A 24,679-nucleotide genomic window follows, 5' to 3' on the forward strand; every position below is an offset into this window, starting at 1 on the left:
ATATACTGTACTGGTATGTCTAAGGGGAGAACAAGGTCACATTAACCATTTCTTGTGTCATCAGTCAAATGATATGCAGAGTATCGTTTGGATTCTGTGATGAAGGAGCGGATAAGACTGTATGTACGGAGGCCGAGACGTGTTGGAACGAAATGCATTTCCAAAACACTCCAAAAACAAGTACATTTACAGACAAATCAGTTGCAAAAGCAACCACAGAAGCGAGTGTCAACAGTCGAGATCACGCTATAAAGCTGCAAAGAAGTCCCGTCTTTATGCCTCCTTTGCATTTTTATACAACAAAGAAGGCATCATGCTGATCCAGCGTGTGATTTTAGGCAGCATGTCAGCATCGCTGAAGCAGAAGAGGTGTGGCAGGTGTGACGTTTGACACAGTAGCTTCAGCCTCTGGTGTGACATAACATACGTGTCCGCTTTCCAAACAATAACGTGGCGTAACATGTTAATAACAATCATATCTTCTCTGTTGTACGACAGCTGATCTCGTCCTCTGCTCGGAGAGTAAGGAGCACCCGAGTCTCATTGTTTTCCCAATTTGTGGACATTTACGTCCGATTTTCTTCTTTGAGTTAGCAGCTAACTTCTATTAGCGGGATTTTAAATCTCCAGCAGTGGGTCGCACATTTAACACGTCATTAAATCATCCCGCCCATGATCCCGTCCTGCTGGCCGTCCCTTTTACATAAACCTTTTACACAGATTTGGCGCTGATAATACCTCCACTGCCAGTCCAATTAAAACCTACTTTTACAAGGTTCATGTATTAAAACAAAAGAATAGTAAGGAAGGGATTAGTATGTTTGGTCAGCAAAATAAAAGCACTTTGACAGGCCGAGGTGTCAGTCCACACATCAATACCAACCTTTATTCAGACACTTTGTGTGTATATATATATTTGTATATATATATATATATATATATATATATATATATATATATATAAATGCCAAAAATTGCCCCAAAAGAACTTGTGCTGGTAAACTATTTAAAATGATGGTAATATTTTGTGTGGCCTCAACAAAAATTGTGGTTAATTGGACCCTGTTCTCTCCTATTGTAGTGTACATGATCAGTTTCTGCGTAACTGTCCCTTTCCACTTAGGGAAGAATTTAAAATTAAAACCTACTTTTACAAGGTATATGTGTAACAGCAACAGAATAGTACGGAGGGGATTTGTTATGTTTGGTCGTCAAAATAAAAGCACATTGACAGGCCGAGTCCTGTGGTTGGTAAACAGCTGATGTTATGGGATTTGGAAAGTGACCTCAGGCGACAGAAGCACACACATCATGTGTGCTTAACTCTCTGGTATAGTAAAGCCATTAAAAAGTCTTACTGGTTTAAAATTGGGTTTTCAACAAGAACAATAAATGTCGGATGAGACTCTTAAGTCCCGTCTAACCATCTAGCGTATGAATTTAAAGTGAAACTCCCCTCTTTGTCTCTAATGTGACATTACAACAGAGAGCTGAACCAAAGACCCACATGACCTCATCTGCGCTTCCTCCTGAAAAGAGACAGTTAAGCAGTTAAGTTTGTTTATCCATCAAACCCCTCCAGCTTACCCCAGTTAACTGGTGAGGTAAGTCTTTTGTTGACTTACCTAAAATTTCACAAGTTACAAACACCACGCCCGTGCTTACACTGTCGGCAAGAACTCCCCCTCGAAACCCGGGACAGAAAATCCTCTTTATTCTGCTGAAAGTTCGGCACACGTCAGGAGCTTCACATACAGCACTGTGCGCACACTGTGTGTCTCAGCAGGACAGTGGACAGGAGCGGAGGGCAGGTAGTGTACTTGGAACTGCGGAGACTTCCAGACCCATCCTGGTGAGTAATCGTTTATCGAGCTTTTTCGATAAAATAGATATCAGACCACGTTATTCCCACTTAATTAGTGCATTGCATAGGTAGACAAAAAAATGGTAGTTTTTGTACGAAATGGACAAAATACTCATGAATTCACTGTTAAATGAAAGACTGGACAAAAAGCAGTTGTCCCATATGGCGGGACAGCATCAGCATGGGTGACAGTTTTCTTTTGTGCCTCAAAAACACAATTATCAAAAGATTTTGGTCGTAGTAATTTCTACGTGCTAATTGCAGGTAACTGGACTTGCTTGAGTTTCTTGAAGATGTTTCATCTCTTATTCAAGAGGCATCTTCAGTTCTGGTCAGTTCAGTTCAGCCAGAACTGAAAAGCCTCTTTGGACGAGAGATGAAACGTCTTCAAGAGACTCAAGCAAGTCCAGTTGCCTCAGTTTAACACCTAGAATAACTAAATAAAACATAACTAGACCCAACTTTTACCAACCACATCGTCATTTCAGATACCCTCATGGTTCAAATTTTATTTTCCAGTGTATCAGAGAGACCACCCTCTGATCTCCCGCCCTCCATCGTCAGTCCACCATGGGCCAGGTCATCAGCAAACCCAACTCTCCCTTCCAGAACTCCAAGTTCTTCTCCTCTTTTAAGCGTGGCTCCCCCAGCAGCACCTCAGACGACCAGAACTTAGCCCCTCGACCGAGCATCTTCGCCACGCTGAAGAGGCCCCCGGCCCCCAAACCCAACGATTTCATACCTCTGTTCAACGACTGCATCGCCGCCGCCTCATCCAGGACTCAAGAATACATGATCTTCAAAGACCCAGAGGACAAGTTCCGCCCGAGCCCGGAGACGCTCACTCAGGTAACCTTATATTTACAAAAAAACTGAAGACAGCAACCCTTAAGTACTGTGATACTCAACGTAAAGCCTGTGGGCCAAATCTGGACCCCCAACCATTTTCTAATGTATAATAAAATTGTTTTTGTGCTTTTAGCAAATGTAAGTGCCTGAAACAGCATCAAAATAGAGCTTGTTTATCAAAAAATGCCATTGGAGAAACATCCTAAAATCCTAGAAATGTCTTGAAATCTTAGAAATGTCTTAAAATCCTAGGAATGTCCTAAAATTCTAGAAACGTCCCTAAAATCCCAGAAATCTCCTGGGATCCTAGAAATGCCCAAAATCTTAGAAACATCCTAAAATCCCAGAAATGTCCTAAAATTCGAGAAACATCTTAAAATCCTAGAATCGTCATCCTTAAAGTCCTAGAAATGTCCTAAAATCCTAAAAACTTCAACCTCATACAATCCTTATTTCCTTAAGTTCCAGGAACATCCTAAAATCCTTTAAATGTCCAAAAATCCTAGAAACGTCTTGAAATCTGAGAAATGTCCTTACATTTTATAAACATCCTAAAATTCTAGAAATGTGCTAACATCTGAGAAACATCTTCAAATCCTACAAATACCCTAAAATCCTAGAAACGTGTATGGGGCTGCTCCGATTAGCCCCCCGCCTCGTCATTTTGCAAAAGTGGCCCCCAAACAAAGCATATTGAAGTGGTCTTCATGACATCTTGTCCTCCATCAGGTCTTCCTGATGACCTACATCACTCAGAGCGTCAACCTCAACATGACGGACACCTTCAACTGCACGGCCATGACGCCCGAGCAGCGCATCCTCCTGGGGGCCGACTGGGTCTGGGCCGTGCTGGAGAAACCCACCAAGAACCCTCGGATCCAGATAGCCGTGCAGGTCCTACACCTTCCCGACAAGGAGGACGCCGAGGAGGTCAGCACCCCGACGGAGTCCTGCAGCGAGTCCGTCCAGATGGCCCAGAAAGAAGCCAGCAACAAGAACATGTACGAGAAGATGGTGGACTTCTGCACCTCCATCGGCAAGGACTGCTACGCCCTCTTCCTGTTTTTGGGGAAGAAAAACGACAAGGGGAATATCTACGGAGTCCTCAGCAACAACTTTGATGCGGCCATCGGGAAGTGCGACACCATTGACAGAGCTTTTATCGAGAACTTCTTCAAAGGCTCGAGGTACCTGCACACACCTTCAGGAATGATGCAGGCCATTGTCACTAAGAAAGAGGGAGACCCGCTCACTCTCATGATTAAATTCAGCTGAACCAAAGGGACTCGTAGTGTCCTAACGGCCAATAACACGACGCAGTGATACAGTAATAAACTTTATGTGGTAGAAATGTGGGGTTTAATGATGCGTCTCCTGAGAAATAACCTCAAGACCTACAAAGATGCAGAGTTTAATGAGGAAGACGGCCTTAGAGAGAAAATTCTTTATCGTTATTAGTCTATCCCAGGTGTTAATCATGTTTCTTACATGTCAGTTCACTTGTAAAATTTCCTGCTTTTTTACTTTAAATCTTATTTTCTAAAATCTTTAATCTAGTGACTCATTAAAACTAGGGTTCATACACATTTTTACCAAAACATTTCCACGACTTTGAGATAAATTTTCAAGACCAAATTATTTTCAAGCACTGGGGAGGGGCGCATGTTTTTGTTTTTTTGTTTTTTTTGGCTTAGGGAAGTGGCAAACAGCTTTAAATGACTCTGTTTTGTATTTATCTATTTTGTATTTTTAAGGAAAACATGCCTTCCAAACCTAAAGGCCCACAGCTTTAGGCATCTTTCTTTTTTTTTTTAAATAAGCATGTTTTTTTTTTCTTTAATTTTTTTTGGCTGATTTTTAAAGAAAGAAATTTGGCCCTTTTTTTCCTTTAAAAATATTTTGTCAGTTTTTGTTATAATTTTGGGGCATTTTTTAAAAAGAAACAAAAATCTTGAAAATTTTGGCTTTATTCAAAATTGTTGGTGATTTTTAAAGAAAACATTTAAGACATTGGCCTTTTTCACCAAAACTGTTGGGTTTCCAAATTTCAGATGGTCCTTGAACACATCGTTTGTTATTATACACGTTTGTGAAACAAAATTCAATTTTTTTCCAAAACTTTCTGACTATATATAGTTTTCATAAATGTTTCCAAGCCTGGAAATTGCTTTTTACAAATTCCATGACTTTTCCAGGTTTTTCATGCACGTATGAACCCGAAAAAACACGTCATTTAAAAACATGACTGAACGTACTGCGTCTTTAAGATACTATAAGGTTCAATTGCACCATTTCACTAATTCTGATTCAAAAATAGCATAACATGGTGCTCAGGTTTTAGAGGAAAGGTAGCCAGGTCTCATTCAGTGTGTGAATGCAGCCTGTTCTCATTACCAGGTCGTCAAATATTTGGGCACCCTTAAGCGTGTGTATGAAACACACCGGGCTTTCAACTAACTCCGACGCAAACTGATCCTCGGCAATATCTGACACTGAGAGCAACCGACATGAAGAGTGAGAAAGTCGGATTAGGGCAGACTGGAGGGGAGCTGGATGGGTCAAACAAAATAGGACTTTCACCCAAAAGAGTAAAGTTCATGTGCCAAACCAAACTCAAAAGTTAATATTGTTAAATGGGATGTTATGCAATTTAAACACAGTCACCGCACATGCATCATGTTGTAATAAATGTACTTAACTCAAAACCTTTTTATTTTATTTTATCCTATTTTATTTTATTTATTTATTTTTTTATTTTATTTTTTTGCGTCAACCTAACCTTGACTATTTTACAACATAAACTTGCATGTGCATCTCAGAGAGACGAGTGTGCGACAGCATCAGTATTTGATAACCTGGTGTTGAGGATGAGGATCAGAACGTGTTGAAACTCGATGTCTTTATTTGCCTGTGATACTTTCAGTGTGTATTTGACTGTGCTTGTCTGCAAAACAAAGAAAAATGACACTAAAAGTTGAAAAGTGGTACAATTATCTTTTAAGTAGCAGCCTCAGGATTTGTTTGGCCAAGGATCATCCCTGAAACCAGTTTGTGTAAAGAAGCGTTCTCACGGTTGACGTCTTGACTTGTCAAACACGGGCGTAACCGATAACACGAATGATGGCTGCATCCCATTTACATGTTTAACTAAACACCAAAGCAAGCATTTCCACTAATTACAGAATGAAAAGCACAAATAAAACTTTGAACATTAAATAAAATGACTCTTTTCTATCCCATTTGATGTGATTTACAAACAAACTTCAGACCTGTCTTATTCTAAGACGCCTTTTACACGCATTTAAACCTTTGAAATGTGAGCAAATTTATTGTTTGTTTTTTTTTAAACATGGGAAGAGGAAATCAGCACCTTGTTATGCCCCATCCCAAAAATTACAACAAACAGTAAAAGGTGACGAGCTTAAATAAAAACAGGAGAGAGAATCATTTGAAAACTATCAAATAACTAAAGTAAAATATCAAGAAAATGTATTTGTAATTACTATTATTATATATTTAAGTTAGGTTACAATATATATATATATATATATATATAAATATATATATATATATATATATATATATATATATATATATAAAATGTGGGTTTTATTTATTTTTTATATTTATTATTTTATTTTATTCCTGTTTTTATTCTTTTACTTTTCTTTTATGCTAATTGTAATAGGTATTTTTCTTGTATTTGTTTATTTTATTTTTACTAATTTCTTGCTAATTTTTGGCTAATTCCTTGTTAAGTTTATTGCCTTTTTATGTTTTCGATAGAAATCAATCAGGTTTCAAAGGGTTAAAGTGGAAGAGAATAGAGTGCCCCGCGTACGACATTTTTCCGTAGGCGGATTGGGAAGCTGACGTTGTCCTCGTCAAAAAGTCGACGGGATTTTTCCATTGGATTTTGGATCACTGCAGAAAATAAGCTCTGAGGCAAAACTAAACTTTCAAAAATAGGATTTATTTAGGGTGTATTTATTTCATGACAATACTGTAAACAGATATCCAAGGCAAAGGCACGTTTACAAAACAGTAATGTTTCCTCAGATTCCTGCAATACTACCAGAACTTTACAAAAAGTACAAAAACACTGTATACTGTAACACTGTATTCAAAACTGAGACTACCGTTATCATTTTGAGGGCAATGTCCTGCAGCCTCAACTTGAAATGTCTGAGTTTTTATTGCAAATAATTCCAAAATCTTTATTTAATATCCAAAATAAAAGCAACAATTATTACTGTAATACTTGACTGTAAACTTCAAAAATCCACATTTTCTTTCAGCGTCGGGAACATTCGATCATCTCGGGAATGTTTCACAGAAAAATAAGACAATACGTAAAGACTACAGGCCGGCGTCATCATAGTTCATCCTTCATACTGGTTTCTTCTTTGTGGGTTTTACGCTCGCACACGCACACGGCGGTGTGGTCGTCTGGCTGAGGCACCGGCTCCATGTTCGGGTGCAGCGTTGGCCGTCCGCTCTGCCGCTCTGAGTACGTGAGCAGCACGCTGTAGTAGTAACAGTAGAGTCTGCTGGGCTGCAGCAGCTCTCGCGCCGCCGTCTGACCCGCTCGGGCCATCTTTTGTGCTTCGGCGTCGTTTTCTTTGGCCCATTTGATTTTCTCCACGAGGTCCGACAGATTTCTCTTCACGGGGACGTAGTGCGTGCCCGCTTTCAGGTGGCTGTAGAAAAATTCATAATACTGCGAGTCCTGCTTCAGGACCAGACTGTTCCCGAGCATCAAGTAAGGAAACCGGTACGCTGCCACTGTTCCGTCCACGTTCACCTGGTACTTGTACTGAGAGGAAAATCAGAAAAAACAACATTTAACACTTCTGGGTCAGTTTTTTGTGCTTTAGGGAACTTTAAATGCTGTATTTTGTATTTATTTAAATTTAAGAAAATTTGCCCTGCAACTCTGAAGACCATTTTTTTCTTCTTTTTTCTTTTTTAAACTTTTTGGTGATTTTTGAATTTAAAAAAAAAAGTATTTTTCCTTTAAAAATTGCTGGTGATTTGTAAAGATTTTTGTGGCCATTTTTGGGGTTTTTTCCCCTGATTTTTAATGAAAAAAAAAGACTTTTTTTTTCTTTGAGAAATCACCAAAAAATGACACCATTTATCACAGCCAGAAACAATAAAAACATATATTTTTTACATTTCTGAGATCCTTAAACACCTCATGTGTTATTATACAGATTTGTGAAACTGAATTCAATAATTCTTCCAAAACTTTAAGGCATACTTAGTTTTTCAAAACTTTTCCAGGCCTTGAAATTACTATTTGCAAATTACATGACTTTTCCAAGTTTTTCATGACGGTATGAACCCTGGACCATAGAGGAGAAATACCAATAAAAAGAGGAAAGTAATAAAAAAAATAGGAAAAAACACCTGTTTCAGGGAGCAAAGCTGCACATTGCAGCTTTAAGGTACAAGGTAACAGAAAATTTAAATATTAATTCTTTTTTTCCTCACCTTGAAGAAGTCAAAAAATCCAACGAGCGGTGTTTTGCCCACATGTTTCTCTCTGTCTCTGAAGAAGAACCATCCTGTGATGCCGGCGTCCAGCAGCTCGGGGTTCTTCTTGGACAGAGAGACCAGGTGGAGACGCTCCTCTCGACTGTCCCGGCCACGGAAAAACGCCCGCTCGGTTTTGTTAATCCACGGAGGCCCTGGAGAAAGCGATGAAAATGTTAAACTTCAATATCACACACACTACATGCACTTTTAAAAATCAAGCCTAAAAAGATATTATATATTAATATGATTTTCTATTTTCTTTGACTTCATTTTTAACCAACATCAGTCCTAATCATTAATATTAATATTAATTTTCAGAGTTTTAACCATTTAAAAGTCAGGTTTTTGTCATGTTGCCTGAATGTTTTACCTATTATGAATTATTTTCAGTATACTACAAACAAAGCAGTTTTTTTTATTATCTCAGCCTGGGATATGTCAGTGCTTTGACGGTGATTGTGACAGTGCACCTGGTGGAAACAGCATTTATTTTCTCCACATGCCAAATAAAAAATGAAAATGAAAAATGACATCATCAGGTGAGAGCAGTCAAAATGACAAATTTCAGGGCAAAAGCCCAGAATGACACCCAGAAATAAAACAAGGCATGTTTGTATGCTTTGATGGCTGTGGGATCAAAAATGTCAGTTTGAATGTTGAATTGCACTTAACAGTCAAAATGTAACAATTTATTTTAAAATGATAAAAAGAATGAAAAGCGCGTAAAATGCACCAAACGGTCTCTAAAGGTTAAGCCTTTGTTGTTGTTTTTTGTTATTATTTGTTTACGCTGCACGCATTTTTTTTTTTTTTGTTACTTTCACTTCCGGTGGTCGCAGAGGGGCGGAGGGGGCGTGGTTTTACGTCATTCACCTGTTCGCTCACCGGCGCGGCGGCAAACATGGCGACTCCGAAATCAACATCACGTTTCATTTTGTTTTTTTTTTATTTTATTTACTCCAGTTTCCGTTTTTCTTCAATAAATCGCCATAAAAACGCGTCTCTGCGCTTCAGTCACGAGCCGAAGAAGCTTCTCGGCGGATTTTTATCGATAAAATATCGACACAGCAGCGTGGAGGGACGAATGGACAATGTCTCGGTATGTGGGACTTTTGGACTCTTTGGGACCTGACAGTTTGTCCTCGGCTTGGACCGGAGGCTGCAGCGTGGAGACAGCCGTCAGAGCCGGTAGGCAGCTGCTGTTAACCCTTTCTGTGTTTGTCGGAAAATAGTTTGACAGTTTTTGTTTGTGCCGCGGCGTGTTGTCGGGCGCGTGCTGTGCGCGTGCTGTGCGCGTGCTGGAGTTGGCGGAGGTTTTTGGGAGGTTTTTGGGAGGTTTTTGGCTGCTGTTTGTTCTGTTGCATTTGAAAAACAAAGTTGAGGTTTTGCTCCAGATAAAGTGGTTCAGCAGCTGCAGGCGTTCATCTGCTGCTGTGTGTTTGAGATGACTCGTGCGAGCTGAAAAATGACAAAATGAGCGAAAGAAATGGAGTGAATGAAAGAGAGGACACTTTTTTCTTTTTACCAATACATTTCCAGGACTTTTCCATGACTTTGGGGCACATTTTTAAGACCATTCATTCTCTAAAATGACCGCCGATACTCCAGATCGGTTATTTTTCATCATTACATTGAAGCATTTATTTTTGTTTGTTTTGTTTTTTAGAAAAATAAATATATAGAATTTATTTATTTATTTATTCATATATTTATTTGATAGGGACAATGTGAATACACATAGTGTAACTGTCAGGCAGAAGCTGTAGTAACTGATATTTCACATATAGACATTATAACTATCACTCCTGTCCCTAATCAGGCTTTTAATAAAGAAAAAGAAGAGGAAAAAAGATATTAGAGTTACATATATTCAATAACAGCTATGGTAAAAAAGAAAAACAAATAAGAAGTGAATATTTACATTAAGATACAACATAGTTGCAGTAAAAAGATAAAATAAAACAAACAAAAATATATAATTAAAAGACACAAATATCAGTGTTACATACATTTACAACACTCAATGGTTTAAAAAGGACTTAATTTTATAATCGGATGGGAACTGAATAAAGAAATATGCTTTAGGGACTGTTTGTTATTTATGAGACAGAAGTGAGCGGTGCAAAAAGGCGGAGGCATGTCGAATCATTTTTTAAGCACTGAGGAGGGACTTGTGTTTTTTATTTCAGCTTTGGAAATTATTTTATATGGCTTTATTTTGTATTTATTTTACCAGCAATTATAAATCAGTAAAAGTGCTTAAAAGACAGTAAATAAAATGTTGGTCTTCATTTCTTTAATTATTATTATTTATTTATTCTTTTTAGATTTTTGGTGAACTTCCTGGCAACACTTTGGTGGTAAACACATCAGATCAAAACACGTAAACTATTGTGGTGCAAAATATTAAAGGCTTCAAATACATCATTAAAAAGTGTGACACAAAGTCGACCTTAACATGATTCACAGCTTCACGGCTGCAGATACAACTTTGTGAAATTAATTAAAAATGAGAAATATAAGAAGTCACAGTGACTGATGAGTGCTGACGGACTCGATTTAAGGTAGAACAGAGACAAATGGACGGACTTTGTCCAGATAAACTTCGGGTTAGATAAACTAGTTAATTAAACTAGTTAGTTAAACTAACGGTTCTGGCATGAAACTGACTGTAGTTTGGCTTTTCTTCACTAAACAACGGCATTTTGGGAGCCTGAAAACACAGACTTTTGAAACCAGGATCCAGAGTGTAATTTTTGAAAAGAACGATGACGTCACGACCGAACTTCGTGCATGCACATCGGTTTTTCTTCTATGACGTGTCAACAAAGTTACACCGCCAGCTCCTGGCTTGGCATGAGTACTGCAGCGTTTTGGGTTGTTTTTGCGTTCTCATAATGTTCCCATATGAACGCAGATTTTTTTAAATGCAAAGGAAAGACTTTTTAGCGCGGTCGTTCTCGTCTAAACGTAAAGAGACGGATATGAAACTCTGTCTGAGCTTAACTCCTCAAACACAACAGGCCTCGCAGAGTTAAAGGAGTGAGTGTGAGTGTGTGTGTGTGTGTGTGTGTGTGTGTGTGTGTGTGTGTGTGTGTGTGTTACCCGTGTTGCCCTGGACGGACAGCAGGTCATTGGTGACGCCTCTCATGGTCTCCAGTGTGGAGTGTGTGACCTCGTAAGTGGGGAGGACGATGTCCCGCGTGTCTGTGGAGCCACACCACGACAAGACTGGAACGGCATCCGTCCTCTTCGTCTCTAACGGCCAGTCGCCAACGTTGATGTAAAACTCCACATCGGGCAGCCTCACCTTCAACGAGAAAAAATTAAAGCAACTTCGTGATGTCATATTAAGATACAAGTACTGCAGTAAAAGTGCCGAAAACGTGCAGAAACGCAGTATGATCCTGGAACTCGAACACAACCTCACCTTCCTCATCAGAGACAGCAGCATTTCATCAGAGAACATCTTGAAGTCGGTGTATTTTCCCAGAGTGCGGCGGTACAACTGGTTGTCGATGATGGCGTAGTGAATGAGGCCGCCTCTGTGGGCGAATCTCTGCGGCACTTCCTGTCTGAGGCGCTGCAGGTCGACCGATGGGAAACTTTTGAAGTCGGCCAGAATCTGAGGCTCCTCTGCGGGACAGCGCATGATGCTCCGCCAGGCGGAGGCTTCGGGCTCGGGACAGTCGCAGTATTCGTGATAGACTGGACCTGAACGTTAGAAATACAAAATCAGAGTTAGACAAGGCAGCTGAGGAGGAAAATAAATTAGTTCATTTATTCTGCATCATATTTTACAGCTGGCACCCTCAGAATTAAAGAAACACGTCACCCACAAAGTGACCGTTTTTTTCACGAATTACTCGCCGCATGTTACATTGAATTATTAGAGAAAACTTTTGTTTTTCTTGAATTACTGAATCCAAAAAAAGGCGGACACCGTTCATAAAACGATCAGCGTCCAACTTTAACAACAGCAACCGTAGGCGGTTTAACATTGACCCTGAAATTGCAAATATAAATACACCTAATGGAAATACGTAAAAAAACGTTTTTACACTCACAAGGTGGTATTTCAGGCGATTTGAAAAATTCATATTTCGCAAAACTGCGATGGAAACACTTTTTTGTCTTTTCTAGGTCACATGATGCTGTGGCTACGAGCTTCAGGAGGAACTGGCTCCCTCATGATGCAGCAAAAGCTGTTACTGCATCACATGACTGTTCAAAAGTTGAGCAATTCATCCGAAAGTTTTGAATCCACAATTCCTCCGTGAAATCGTGGCCCATCAGCTCCCAGAAATCCCTCATACGTGATCGCTCCCACGTATAAGGGGCTCGCCTTTCCATTATCGCTCACACAACGCGCCTACGTCACCTTGGATTGGAATAATGACGGCTAGTGCGGCGGCTGCAATAGAAATAAAGCTGCTAATGTTTTGAACATCCATCGCCGTGCTTCTTGAAATGTTGTCACCAGAGGAAAAGTCGCAGAACGTCACTCAATAGAAACGCAGTCATCTCGCAATTTTGTTCAATCAACATTTGGAAAAATATTGCTTAAGTTTTGCGCAAATCTTTAACGGAAACCTGCCAACTGCATCAAAACATTGTTTATAAACGTTTACATTTAGTAAATATAGACCGAACGTGAACCTGTGAACAGTCACTGCAGGGCGAACAACTTTAATTTATTTATTTAGCCTTAATTTAAACTGATTTTTCTCCACTGAGATTAAAGATTTTCGTTAGAGGGAGACCTGTTTCTGTTTCTACAACAAATTAAATTCACATAAAAAAATCATGAGACTGTTTCTGCTGATGTGTTATCTTTCTTAATATTTTAGCAAAAATGCATGTTTTTGTAAAGTAATGAGCGTATGACTGGACAACAGTGGCTTGCACTGCAGGACTGTGTGACAGTAGTTTTGCTGTTGATAATTGATATACGTATACGTAAATGTTGATTTGGGGGATAAAACATTCCTAAATAATGCATTTTCTAGATATATACAGTATAAAGGAGCTGGCCTCAAACTCATGTTGATATGAATTACATTAAATGTTGACCATGAAACAGCAGTGATGTCTAACTTTTGAGACAAGATGGACACATGTTGCATAATTTGTCCATTTCTGTGTGTGTGAAGTGAAGCGCAGCTGCAAATTAGCCACATTATTAGGATAATAATTGAATTTGCGGAAACATGCCTGTTAGAGGCTGAATGAGGTTGTGTAAGCAGCAAAGTCATAGTGGAGATCGAGCGTGGGTGGATATTTTTTTGCAACACGAGTCTGCACGCCCTGAAATAGATAACCGTCCTTCCTTCCTTCCTTCCCTTTTTTCTGTTAAAGATCTTTTATTTTCTTAATTTCTTATTAATTTCTTACATTTATTTATTTATTTTTAGTGTAAAAGGACAGACACTGGTGTGTGCTGTGCAGATTAAGAAGCCCTTTTTGTGATTGCAGCCAATGCAAATAAAAATAATAATAACGCATGACACAGCACAAACCTTGGATGATGTAGGGTGACTTGGCAACATCAGCATCTCGGTGGAGGACTTGAACCATCAGGCCCTTCAGCACGGAGCCGTAGAGCCGATATCTGACCAAGAAGGAGCCGTCTCCTCTGTCCAGTGGTGGAGGGACGTGGATACGGATGTGCTCCTTCTTGTCCAGCGGACTTATCTTCACTTTAAATGTGTCTTTACCTAAACAAAACACATAAGGGACATTTTAATTTTGTCCTTGATTCTGATATGTGACCGTCTGTTGTTAGCCAGAGACTTTTTTTAAGGACGACTATAACGAGCACTAAAACAGTTTTGGAGGATTCGTAAGACATTTGTCGGGATCAGTGGCGTCGTTGAGTCTGGGCGTCCGAGGCTTCAGCTCAAATGTTTTAAAAACAAAACTACAAATATTTTTCCCTGAGCTTCCCAGACTGACTCGAGAAAAGTGCATGAAGCATTCGTCCCACATGATGTGTTCACAGTCTGTTGGAAATTTGTAAATCCAACAATAATTTCTGTTTTACAGTTTCTGGCTGTGATAAACGGTGTCATTTTGGTGATTTTTGACTTTGGTGGCCCCGCAGGTTTGGGAGGGAAGTTTTCTTTAAAAAATCCCCAATAATGTTAATGAAGAAAAGAACAACTTGACAAAATGTTTCAGATAATCATTGTTTTTAAATCACTATAAATTTTGAAAGAAAACAAAAAATGTAAACAAAAACATCGTCCAAAAAAATTTAAAGAAAAAAAGGTCTCCATTAAAAAAAATCACCAAACATTTAAAAGAAAAAAAAAAATCAAGACAATCAAGACAAAAGCCTCTCTTAAAAAAAAAAAACGAAAAAAAATGTTATGAATACTACTCATAATTAAAGTTTTATTTTATGTTACTTATTTACTTTTTTTTCTTTAACGAAATGAGGTACCAGTGCACAAAAAAACTATCAAAATAGAGCTTGTTCATCCACAATAGTGGCCCCCCACGGAGGTCTAGGCTGGGGGCCCCAGTGTCCTCAAATCTCAGGAACGCCCCTGGCTGTGATTATTTAACCACAGTGTGTAACCTTATGAGGTTTTATTTGTAATAACGCGCTCTAAACATTATTGAACGAAGTCTTCACGTGTTGATTATATAAACATAATAACGTAATTATGTTCGGTTTACCGAGAAAAATGATGCGCGAGGGAATGAGCTAGCTTAGCCTTTTGGGAGAAACCGCTCGCGGGTTTCATTGATCACTGACACTGTGGGCACAGACGCTGTTTGTGCCGGTTTACCTGGAGATAACGTCAGGTTTAGTCCGTCCGGGCTGACCGCCTGGATGAAGAAGTAGCGGACAGGTAGGACCGGGTCGGGGCTCAGTCCCGGACCCCAGATGAGACATCTGTCTGAGTTGATTCCTCCACAGTCACAAACCGGGAAGTTTATGCAGATAAATACCATTAAAGCTGCAAACCTGCAGAATAAAACATCATGAAAAGGCTTAACTAAGTCTGCGCCGCTCCCACACACCATATTCACCCGCCTGCGGACCGCTAGAGGTCCAAATTTATTAAATATTGAGTGCAAAGTTTGGATAAAAACTCCTATGCCGACATGTTGGTGAAAAGAAACACGCCCACCGCCCGCTGATGCCTTCACGGGATGTCGGAAATGCCGATTACTCATTGTGATGCCCATTTACACCCATTTACTGTAGAGTATCTGAAACAGTGATACTCAATGTATGGCCCGCGGGGCAAATCTGGCCACCGATAAAAGTGGGTCACACTGGGAACTGTTTTTTGTAATTTTATAAGGTGTCAGAGAGCATAAAACGGCATCAGATTGGTGTTTTTTTGTATAGGAAAAAAATCACCTGGAAATATCTCAAATCCTAGAAATGTTGTGAAATCGTAGAAATGTTCTTTAATCTGGGAAATATCCTTAAATCTCAGAAACGTCCTAAAAAGGTCCCTAAAACCTAGAAACATGCTAAAGTCCAAGAAATGTCCTAAATCCAAGGAAAAGTTCTATAATCCTTGAAATGTCTTAAAATATGAGAAATGTCCTAAAATACTAAAAATGTCCTAAAATCCGAGAAAAGTCCTAAAATCCTAGGAAAAGTTCTATGATCCTAGAAATGTCCTAAAATACTGAAAGAGATGTCAAGAAATGTCAAGAAATGTCCTTAAAAATGAAAAAAGAAATGTCCTAAAATCCTAAAATCCTGGGAAAAGTTCTAAAATCATAGAAATGTCCTAAAATACTGAAAATGTCCTAAAATCCAAGAAATGTCCTAAAATCCTAAGATAAGTTCTAAAATCATAGAAATGTCCTAAAATACTGAAAATGTCTGAAAATCCAAGAAATGTCCTAAAATCCTGGCAATGTGTAACAATTCTGGCAACTTCTTAAAATCCTAGAAACTTTCTAAAATCACCAACAGTCCTTAAATCCTATAAACTTGCTAAAATCCTGGGAATGTCCTAAAATCCTAAATGTCTTAAAATCTTATCAACGTTGTAAAGTCCTCGACATGTCCTAAAATCCGAGATATGTTCTAAAATCTGAGAAAGGTCTAAAGAAATGTCATAAATACTAGAAATGTTGTAAAATCCTTGAAACTTCTTAAAATCCAAAAAATGTCATAAAATCCTCAAAACTTTCTAAAATCTTAGAATGTCTCAAAATCCCAGAAATGTTCTAAAATCCAGAAACATGTATGTAAATCTAGCACATGCTTTGATCTGAAAAATGTAATCCCTCATTGTACTTGTTACATCTTTATTCCATGAATTCACATTTTTGTCTGAAAAAAAAGCTTCATTGTAAAAGCGACTCTTGTACAAAAGGTAATCACAGATATGACGTTAGATTAAATACTGCACAGTGAGGTGCACCTGAGATGAAACGTTCACAGTGAAATTGCACGTTTTAGGGCAGTTTTGCACTCGTGTTACTGACATTAAAAATCACGCAGGCCTCCGTGAGAAGCATGACTGTGGTGTTTGGCTCACTGATCGGATGATTACGGGGAATAAACAAGACGTGTTTCAATCAGAAAACTAGTATGCAAAAACATTGTCCGTTTCGTGTCCCAGCTTGTCCAGATTTGGCAGACAGGCGTATTGGATCATCGGTGGAGGTCCACACAGGACAACAAGGACGTCGTTAGAGGGAGCAGGGAGGTGGTCCTTGATCATGTCGTGGGTCACAAAGCCTGAACTGTAGCTCCAGTCTGGAAGGCGAGACACAAAAAAAAGATGAAAACATCAATTTTTTTAAAAAATTGGTGTGAAAATTCAAAATGGAAACACAAATTTTTCCTAAAACGTTCACTCTGTGACACAGCGGTTTGTTGTATGCCCTTAATGTGGCTTATTTGCCAGAAAAGCCCGTCTTTTCACTTAAAGTAGCAATCTTAAAATCTCGGTCCTGGTGGATTTAGTGACACCTGTGGTTTCTGGTTGTAACAGCAAATGCAAACAGGTCAAGAGTTTAGCAGCAAAATTAAATACTGTTGTGTTAATATGGAGGCCAGTCGAAAATCCAATTGATCTGATTTTGGGCTGCACACGGCATGATTCAGCATTATTTACTACTATTATCTAAAGCCCACTGTGGCTGCTGCTGACTGTTTCATTTCTCCTTACATCACATAATTCACATAATCCACAAAAGTTACTGAATGCAGGCGTGTCAAATAATTTTTTTAAGCATTGGGGAGGGACTTAAGTTTTTTATTTTGGTTTAGGTTAGGGGCATACAATGGTAAATAGCTGTATTTTGTGTTTATTTTACTGCAGATGTTAAAGGGGCACTTAAAAAAAATCTTTTAACATTTTTGGTTATTTTTTTTTAAAGCTTTTAAATTTTTGTTTGGACGGCATGTTGTCAAGAATGTATGTCAATTTTTTAAAGAAGAATTTTTTAAAGAAAAAGAAAATGTGCTTTAAAATTCTGTCGGGTGTTTTCTTTAAAAAAAATCATCCTTCTTTTTTATTGTTTTTTTTAATTTTTGGTGATTTTTAAAGGAAAAAAATGAGCCAATATACATATTTTTACAAAGATTACGCCATTTATCACAGCCAGAAACAGGAAAAAAACAAATGATCTTTGGATGTTCAAATTTTCCAACAGTCTTTGAACACATCATGTTATTATATAGGTTTGTGAAACAAAATTTCACTTCAACTTTTACAAAACTTTTAAGGTATATATTTGAAAATTCCATGACTTTTCCAGGTTTTTCATGATTGTACGAACCCTTTGAAAATGACTGTGGCAGTAGTTTAATGCTTAAATGTGAAGCTGCAGCAGGAAATGTTTGCATCAGCAGCAACTTAATACATATTTTTTTCTGCAAATGTTGACCCCAACGACCTGTTCATAAAACTGCAGATAAATAATGCAATACTTGAGAGGGCTCAAGTGCCTTTGTGTAGTTTGTGGACAGATGGAGACTTAAAAGACATTTAGTTAAATTAAAATATTTGAGGTAATTGCTTTAATATTGAACACCTGCTGTTGCTATCATTTGAAGATCTTTCTTTCCTTTGTGTCACCGCGGAGGGATGCCAAATGGTGAAGGATAAGCAAAACCAAAAAGAGGATCACTTCTTCTCAAATAAAAGAAATGGGCCAATCAAAGAGAAAAAAGAAGTTATTTGTTTTCTCTCCCCGCACAGATAAAGATTTAAGCTGTTGGTCAGTGATGCCACTTTTAACAAGAAACCTGACGAGGTTTGTTCAACTTGTGCTTTCATCCACAAAGCAAGCGCACTTCTTTCAGTGAATAATGATCAAGGGCCGCCGCGCTTCTCTTCTGTGTGGAACTAATGAAAGACGAGACCGAACACGAGCAGCATTCAAGGCCTTCGCAGCAGAGATTATGTAACAATATTATGCTCATTAATTTCTTCTCGCTTTAAGGATTATGGAAAGAAGACATGAGCGTTTTGCTAAGCAACTCCAACACCTTGTTGGAAGTATCTCCCTCCTCAGCCGGCAGAGATTTTCCTTCAGCTGAGGCGTCTTTGTTTGGTTTCCCACTCTGAATATTCAACAGTGAACCGAATGGCTTTAAGACTCATTTATTTAGATTCATGAAGCTTGACGCTGCGACGCTGCACTCATGCTCATACAGTATAACGTATGTTTCGTAATGTTTTGCTCTCTTTAAAGCAAGAATGCTCAACCTGCTTTGCTTGGGGGCCACTTTAACAAAATGACAGGGGCCAGTTACAGCTGCTTCATATTCGATGATTTATGATCATTTTTAAAAACGTTTCTCAGATTTTAGAACATTTCCACGATTTAAGAATGTTTCGCAGCAACCCCACAAATGTTTTGAGGATTTTAGGACATTTTAGGACATTTCCAGGATATCTAGACATTTCATGGACTTTAGGACGTTTCATGGACTTTAGATGACTTGAAGGATTTTAGGACATTTCTCAGATTTTATGGTGTGTAGGATTTCAGGATGTTTTGAAGATTTAAAGACATTTCTAGGACTTTTGGACGTTTCTGGGATTTTATGATGTTTTAAGAATTTTAGGACTTAACAGCACTATATATATAATTCTAAATAATTCATCCAATGTCTGGTTAAACCTGAAACTAACACAAAGTAGCCTGTAGAAGTCTAAAGAAGTCACTTTCCACCTCTGCAAATGTGTCTGTTTCAGACACTTTGGTGCTTTGAGGAGAAACTGCGCTCTGTTTGTCTGTCTCACTGCTCTGCTGTCGGACCATCAGCTGTTTGATCTGCAATGATGAAACGCTGTGGCTGTCAAACACTCATCTGTTCTAGAGTCAAAGTGGTTCACTGCATTTGGTTCCCCGCGCTGCTATTCTTATTATCATTGGCTTTTCCTGTTGTCTGTCAAAACATGACTAGAATGCGTTCTATCGACATTCTATCGACATTCTATCGACATTCTATCGACATTCTATCATCATTCTATCGACACTCTATCGACATTCTATCGACTACATCTCATATTTCAATCGAGGAAAAGTTCTATCGCGATTGAAATGGTTATCGTTTCATCGCCCAGCCCTAAGTCGGGGCTCACTGGGGACGCTGTTATAAGATACAGACACATTGGTGCTGTCTTACCCTGCGGAGGTTTGTCCAGCGTGAACCACAGCTTGACTTTCTCAGGGTGGTTTTTCTTCACCTCCTCCAGCTCGTCTCTGAGGAGGATATCTTTCTCAGTCTGAGAGACAGACAGTGAAAGAGATTTTATTTCTCCAGAGTGCTTTCCATTTATGAACAGCAATACATTTCACAATGAGACAAAAGCAAGGATTTCCCAAAAGAGCTGACCTGGTTGGCAAATATGAGGGAGCACGTGGTGTTGTCACTGGGGTCTGCTGTGATGCTGCGGATTAACTGCAGCATAGGAGTGATACCTGCGGCGTCAAAGACATTAAAATTAGTCTCTGAGGATGAAAAATGTAGAAGACTTTATATTTATAGTTTAACGGTGAAGCTGCAACACTGTAAACAGAAACTTTTTTTTATTGAAAAATTGATTTTTTGTTCTTTTGAGATGATAAGTTGAGAAAATTTTGTAATGATTTAACTTGTCTTAAATTCAGCCAACTTAAAAAAAAATAAGTTAAGTTGAGCAAACTGGCTTGGTTTCAAAAAAAAAAAAACATAGAAAGAAGCAGACGAGCAACTTAACCGGACATGACCCAAAAAAGTGCAAGAAATTAGCAAAAACATGCACGAAAATTACCAAGAGTATGAAATAAATAATTAAAATTAAAACAAATATAAAGTTTCAATAATTCTTCTTCACTGGACATCTATTTTTGTTTTTGTTAATTTAAAAAAAACAAAACACTTCTCTCTCCTAAATAAGGCAAATTTTCGGGTCATTTTCTTGTCAACTTTTGCTCATTTCAGTCAATTTGTGGGAAATTAATTGCCAAGTTGCTCATGCCTCTTTATTTTCAGGTTTTTGAAGAAATCAACCAATTCACTCAGGTTTTAAAGATTTCAGTGCTATTAAAAGGTGCCTGAATGCAGCACAAGAAAAATTCTGTCTATCCTGGTTGCAAAGGGTTAAAACAAATAGTGTCTTTTTTAAAGTGAAAGAGGACACCGTCAAATGGTCCCGACAGTCAAACTACATTACAGCTTTGGGTGCAGCTTTTGTGCTATAAAAAAACAAACCTGTTCCACCGGCGATCATCCCAATGTGCTTGAACTTCCGAACTTTTGGCTCCGACTTCTTGTCTGGTCGGATGGAAAACTGACCTGAGCAGCAGACAGGAAGTGTCAGATTAGATTGTGTTTGTTTGTTTTGCAGCAGTGACATCTGCTGGTGGCTGCAGATCAACACATACTAAAGTGTTATTATTAGGATTATCATTATTACTTTTTATTTTTCATATTTATAATTTTTTTTGCGTATTTCCACACATGCACACTCACTCCATACCATTCCCCTTGTACACAAGCAGTCCATTAGGTCCTCTGAAGTCAATGGCGTCTCCAATAGCCATGTTGTCCAGATACTGGGACATCTTCCCTCCGTCTGGGAAGGATGGGTGGCAGTTCTTGTAGTACACCTGTTGTTACCAAAAAGGACAAAACTGTTTGGTTTGGTCTCATTATTGCCTCTCCGGGGCATTAAAATTCACTTCTTGGCATTCATTACATCTTTTAAAGTCTTTCTAAAGTGATAATATAAAGTGCTGTGCTTTGATTTGATTCAAACATGTAAAAAAGGAGACACAGACAAAGAAAGGACAGACAAAAAAGTAATATTTACAGACAATAAAAAACATAGATCAAAAGAAATAGTCATAACTTAATTTATATATTAGAAAAGGAGTGAGAGGAAGTAAAAACATATTTAATCCGACCCCTTCTCCATAAATCATTGACTTTTAATTAACCAGCTTCCTTATTAATTTAAACCTGTACTGTAATTAATTAAATATATATCCACACACTCAAAGTCTAAAATCTACAATTTCACATTATTATTTACAGAAAAAAAGAGGAAGATAAACTAGGAAAAAATAAATAAGTAACCAAATAAATAAACAGTAACCTCTGGTGATCGTCAAACCTGCTCCTCATCCACGCGCCTCATGAAAATCATGTTTTTATACATTATTTTAAACTGATTTATGTCTGGACATTGTTTTAGTTCCACATTAAAACTGTTCTAACTCCACAGACTGATAAACAAAAACTGTCTCTGGTGGTACAAACGCTATACATTTTGAAATTTAATTTTCCCCTAAAATCGTGATCCCTCCTCTCGATCACCTTGACCACGAGGTCGACGTATCCCTGGTGCTCGTCACTGGATACCGGAGTGTAGGCTCTGACCACCAGACTGCCGTTCACTCTGGCTGACAGGTACACGTGCTGACCTGGTGCAGGGGACAGAGGACAGAGGACAGAGGACAGAGGGGAGGACGGGTGAGGTGGTGGATCAGATGGGGTAATGTGGGAAAATATTGAAGCATGAGAGAAGCGTGAGGACTGTCTTGGGAATAAAACAACCTGCATTTAAGATTTGTTTTAAGTTCTTCGCTCACCTCTTCAGTGACCTTTTTTTAACTTTCCATACCACATAACTCGCCTCTATATCACCTCGTATCATTCAGTTTATTCACAGAGTCGGTAAAAATAAAGATACAAACGTGATTTTGAGTCAGATTAAACGTGTGAAATGGGACGCCCTGATATTCTGTTCCAAGCTTGTAAATATGGGCCCAGACATTAAATGACATGAAGTTTACCAAAATAAATTTCATCCTGCAACGAAACTCTAATCTAAAACATCAAAAACATTCAAAAATTACTCTAAAAGTATAGTAGTACTAATACAATACATGTAGAAAAATGACACATGGAGAGTATAAATTACCTACAGCAAGTATTTCATTTCATGTGTTGCAGTTCAATTAGTGAAATCGTTTTACAAACATTAATTTGAGTTATTGACGTATTTCAGAGACTTTCAGGCCAGCGTGCAGCACGTTTAAGGCCTGATGTGCATAAATGATGCTCAGATACGAGTGTGTAAACACTTACACTTCCCACCAAAGAAACTTCTTAAAACACGGCCAAAAAAACTTTCTAGCTGTGAGGAATTTTATCTGAGGAGAGAAAAGACAACGAGAGCTGTTTCAGTACCGACTGGCAGTCCAAGGATGTGATTGGTGGATGGAAGGCCAAACCGAAATTTCTTTGTGTCATGGCTGATTTCCTGCACAAGGACACAGTCAGACAAAAAAAGAACAAAAACAAGGTCATCCTGGATAACTTTGAAAATAAATGTCCTGAGACTTTATTTAAGACTGGCTGATCTTTATACAGTATATTTGGTTTATATATGTGCTTAATGTGCATAATTTTAACAGCCAGGGAGACCTATATATTTAACATAATTATATATTTAAAATTATTTTAAAGAATGATTTTAATTTTTAAGCATTTTTTTTTTTTTACTTTACGTTTTTTGTGTGGGTGTATGTATGTGTGTGTGCTAATTTTCAGGTAATTTTACTGTACTTTTTCCTGATAGTTTGCTAATTTCTGGCTCAGTTCTTCCTAAGTTGCTTATTACCTTTTTTCCTGTTTTTGAAAATTTTGAAATCAAACCAATTTGCCCAAGTTTTAAAAGGTTACAGGAGATAAATAAAAGTGCTCCCTGTCAGACATGAGGTAATGACACATGCAGAACAGACAAATATAAGTTTCACAGCTCTTTGGTGGTGGATTTCATTTGTATTTCTCACTTTGTGACAGTTTGTATGCGGATAACTGAAATAAGGGTCCAATGATTAACCATGTTTTAGTGTCTTTTTAGTTAATGTTTGTGTGTGTACCTGTTTGTCTATGAGGGGAAGAGCATATTTGAGCGTTGGGTCCTGCAGAGTGACGGGCAGCTTCTTCTTCTTCTCTCCTCCGAGCAGGAAGTACAGCACGGTCACTATCACCACAGAAACAGCCGCTACCACAGGAACTATCTGCAGAAAAATAAAAAAACATATTTTAAACATTCATTATCAACAAGCTGCACTGAACTACAGTTAAAACAACAGAAATGAATAAAAGAGAAATGCTACACTGGTGAATAAAATCTCAAAATCTGACTGAGGCAGCAGTTTTTCAATGATTATGTTAACTTTCAAGCACTGAAAAAGATAAATAAGTGGAATAATTGAAGGTTTAATTCTCACCAAGTTCTGGTCCATAGTTGAAACATGTGCAAAGTGCCAGAGTTTCCTTCTCCTCACACAACCTGAGAGACCAGAGTCCACACACAGCTGAGGCAATGATACTGCAGCCTTCACACACTCTCTCTCTCCACCACACACACACACACACACACACACACACACACACACACACACACACACACACACACACACACACACACACACACACACACACACACAAAGGGGGACGTGGCTTTCCTCTGGGGGAAGGGTGGCACTGGTCTAGAGCACCAATAGGAAGTTGTGTCCCACCATGACACTATATAGCACCGCAGAGCGACGGAGCTCAGGCAGTGAGGAGCAGAGGTCTGAAATCACACCACTGACAGAGGGGAGGAGAGACGCACACACAGGTTACATAACAGACACCGAGAGAAAAGACTTTTTATTTTAACCGAAAAGCTGACAATACTCAGATTTCAAACCTGACAATCATGGTTGAAAAGCATAAAACTTGCACTACATTTCTTTTTTCTTTTTGTTTAAACAATTTGAATCTTTATTTAATAGACGATAGAGGTCTGTCTTTAAGTTAAAGAGTAACTTAAGCCCCAAATCACTTTAAAAAAAAAGTTAATTCACGTCCAACTTTGGACATCTGATAGCAAAGTATTAAAGTTCTACAATTTATGTTATAATCCTTAATCTCATTTCCCCTTT

At 38.4% G+C, this 24,679-nt stretch overlaps 4 protein-coding genes across 5 annotated transcripts in view; 2 read left to right on the top strand and 2 right to left on the bottom strand.

Annotated features, from left to right (window-relative positions):
• ppfibp2b (PPFIA binding protein 2b) overlaps window positions 1-1,241 on the top strand; it is a 97,604-nt gene extending 96,363 nt beyond the window's left edge. For both annotated transcript variants that reach the window (XM_088079683.1, XM_088079681.1), the window contains one exon: window positions 1-1,241. This exon is cut by the window's left edge and continues 378 nt beyond it. The gene's annotated coding sequence lies outside the window, so the exon portion shown is untranslated.
• A 138-nt stretch (window positions 1,242-1,379) lies between these two features.
• rep15 (RAB15 effector protein) lies at window positions 1,380-5,934 on the top strand. The gene is made up of 3 exons (XM_042495719.2): window positions 1,380-1,852; window positions 2,384-2,713; window positions 3,443-5,934. Exons 2-3 carry the CDS (start codon window positions 2,435-2,437, stop codon window positions 3,986-3,988), a joined length of 825 nt encoding a protein of 274 aa, XP_042351653.1. The 5' UTR covers window positions 1,380-1,852; window positions 2,384-2,434; the 3' UTR covers window positions 3,989-5,934.
• Window positions 5,935-6,665: 731 nt separating this feature from the next.
• Window positions 6,666-15,408, bottom strand: poglut3 (protein O-glucosyltransferase 3). The gene is made up of 6 exons (XM_088079687.1): window positions 15,052-15,408; window positions 13,774-13,971; window positions 11,680-11,968; window positions 11,360-11,559; window positions 8,210-8,406; window positions 6,666-7,529 (listed from the first exon to the last, which is right to left on the bottom strand). The coding sequence occupies exons 1-6, from the start codon at window positions 15,287-15,289 to the stop codon at window positions 7,089-7,091; spliced, it is 1,563 nt and encodes a 520-aa protein (XP_087935813.1). The 5' UTR covers window positions 15,290-15,408; the 3' UTR covers window positions 6,666-7,088.
• A 1,115-nt stretch (window positions 15,409-16,523) lies between these two features.
• Window positions 16,524-24,130, bottom strand: cyb5r2 (cytochrome b5 reductase 2). Its single transcript, XM_042495430.2, has 9 exons — window positions 23,981-24,130; window positions 23,627-23,767; window positions 22,932-23,004; window positions 22,056-22,162; window positions 21,217-21,346; window positions 20,949-21,032; window positions 20,091-20,176; window positions 19,881-19,980; window positions 16,524-16,994 (listed from the first exon to the last, which is right to left on the bottom strand). Exons 1-9 carry the CDS (start codon window positions 23,993-23,995, stop codon window positions 16,822-16,824), a joined length of 909 nt encoding a protein of 302 aa, XP_042351364.1. The 5' UTR covers window positions 23,996-24,130; the 3' UTR covers window positions 16,524-16,821.
• Between the last annotated feature and the right edge of the window lie 549 nt (window positions 24,131-24,679).

Source organism: Plectropomus leopardus, chromosome 7, assembly GCF_026936395.1.
Source record: "Plectropomus leopardus strain MGB_pleo_1.0 chromosome 7, ASM2693639v1, whole genome shotgun sequence".
Classification (NCBI taxonomy): domain Eukaryota; kingdom Metazoa; phylum Chordata; class Actinopteri; order Perciformes; family Serranidae; genus Plectropomus; species Plectropomus leopardus.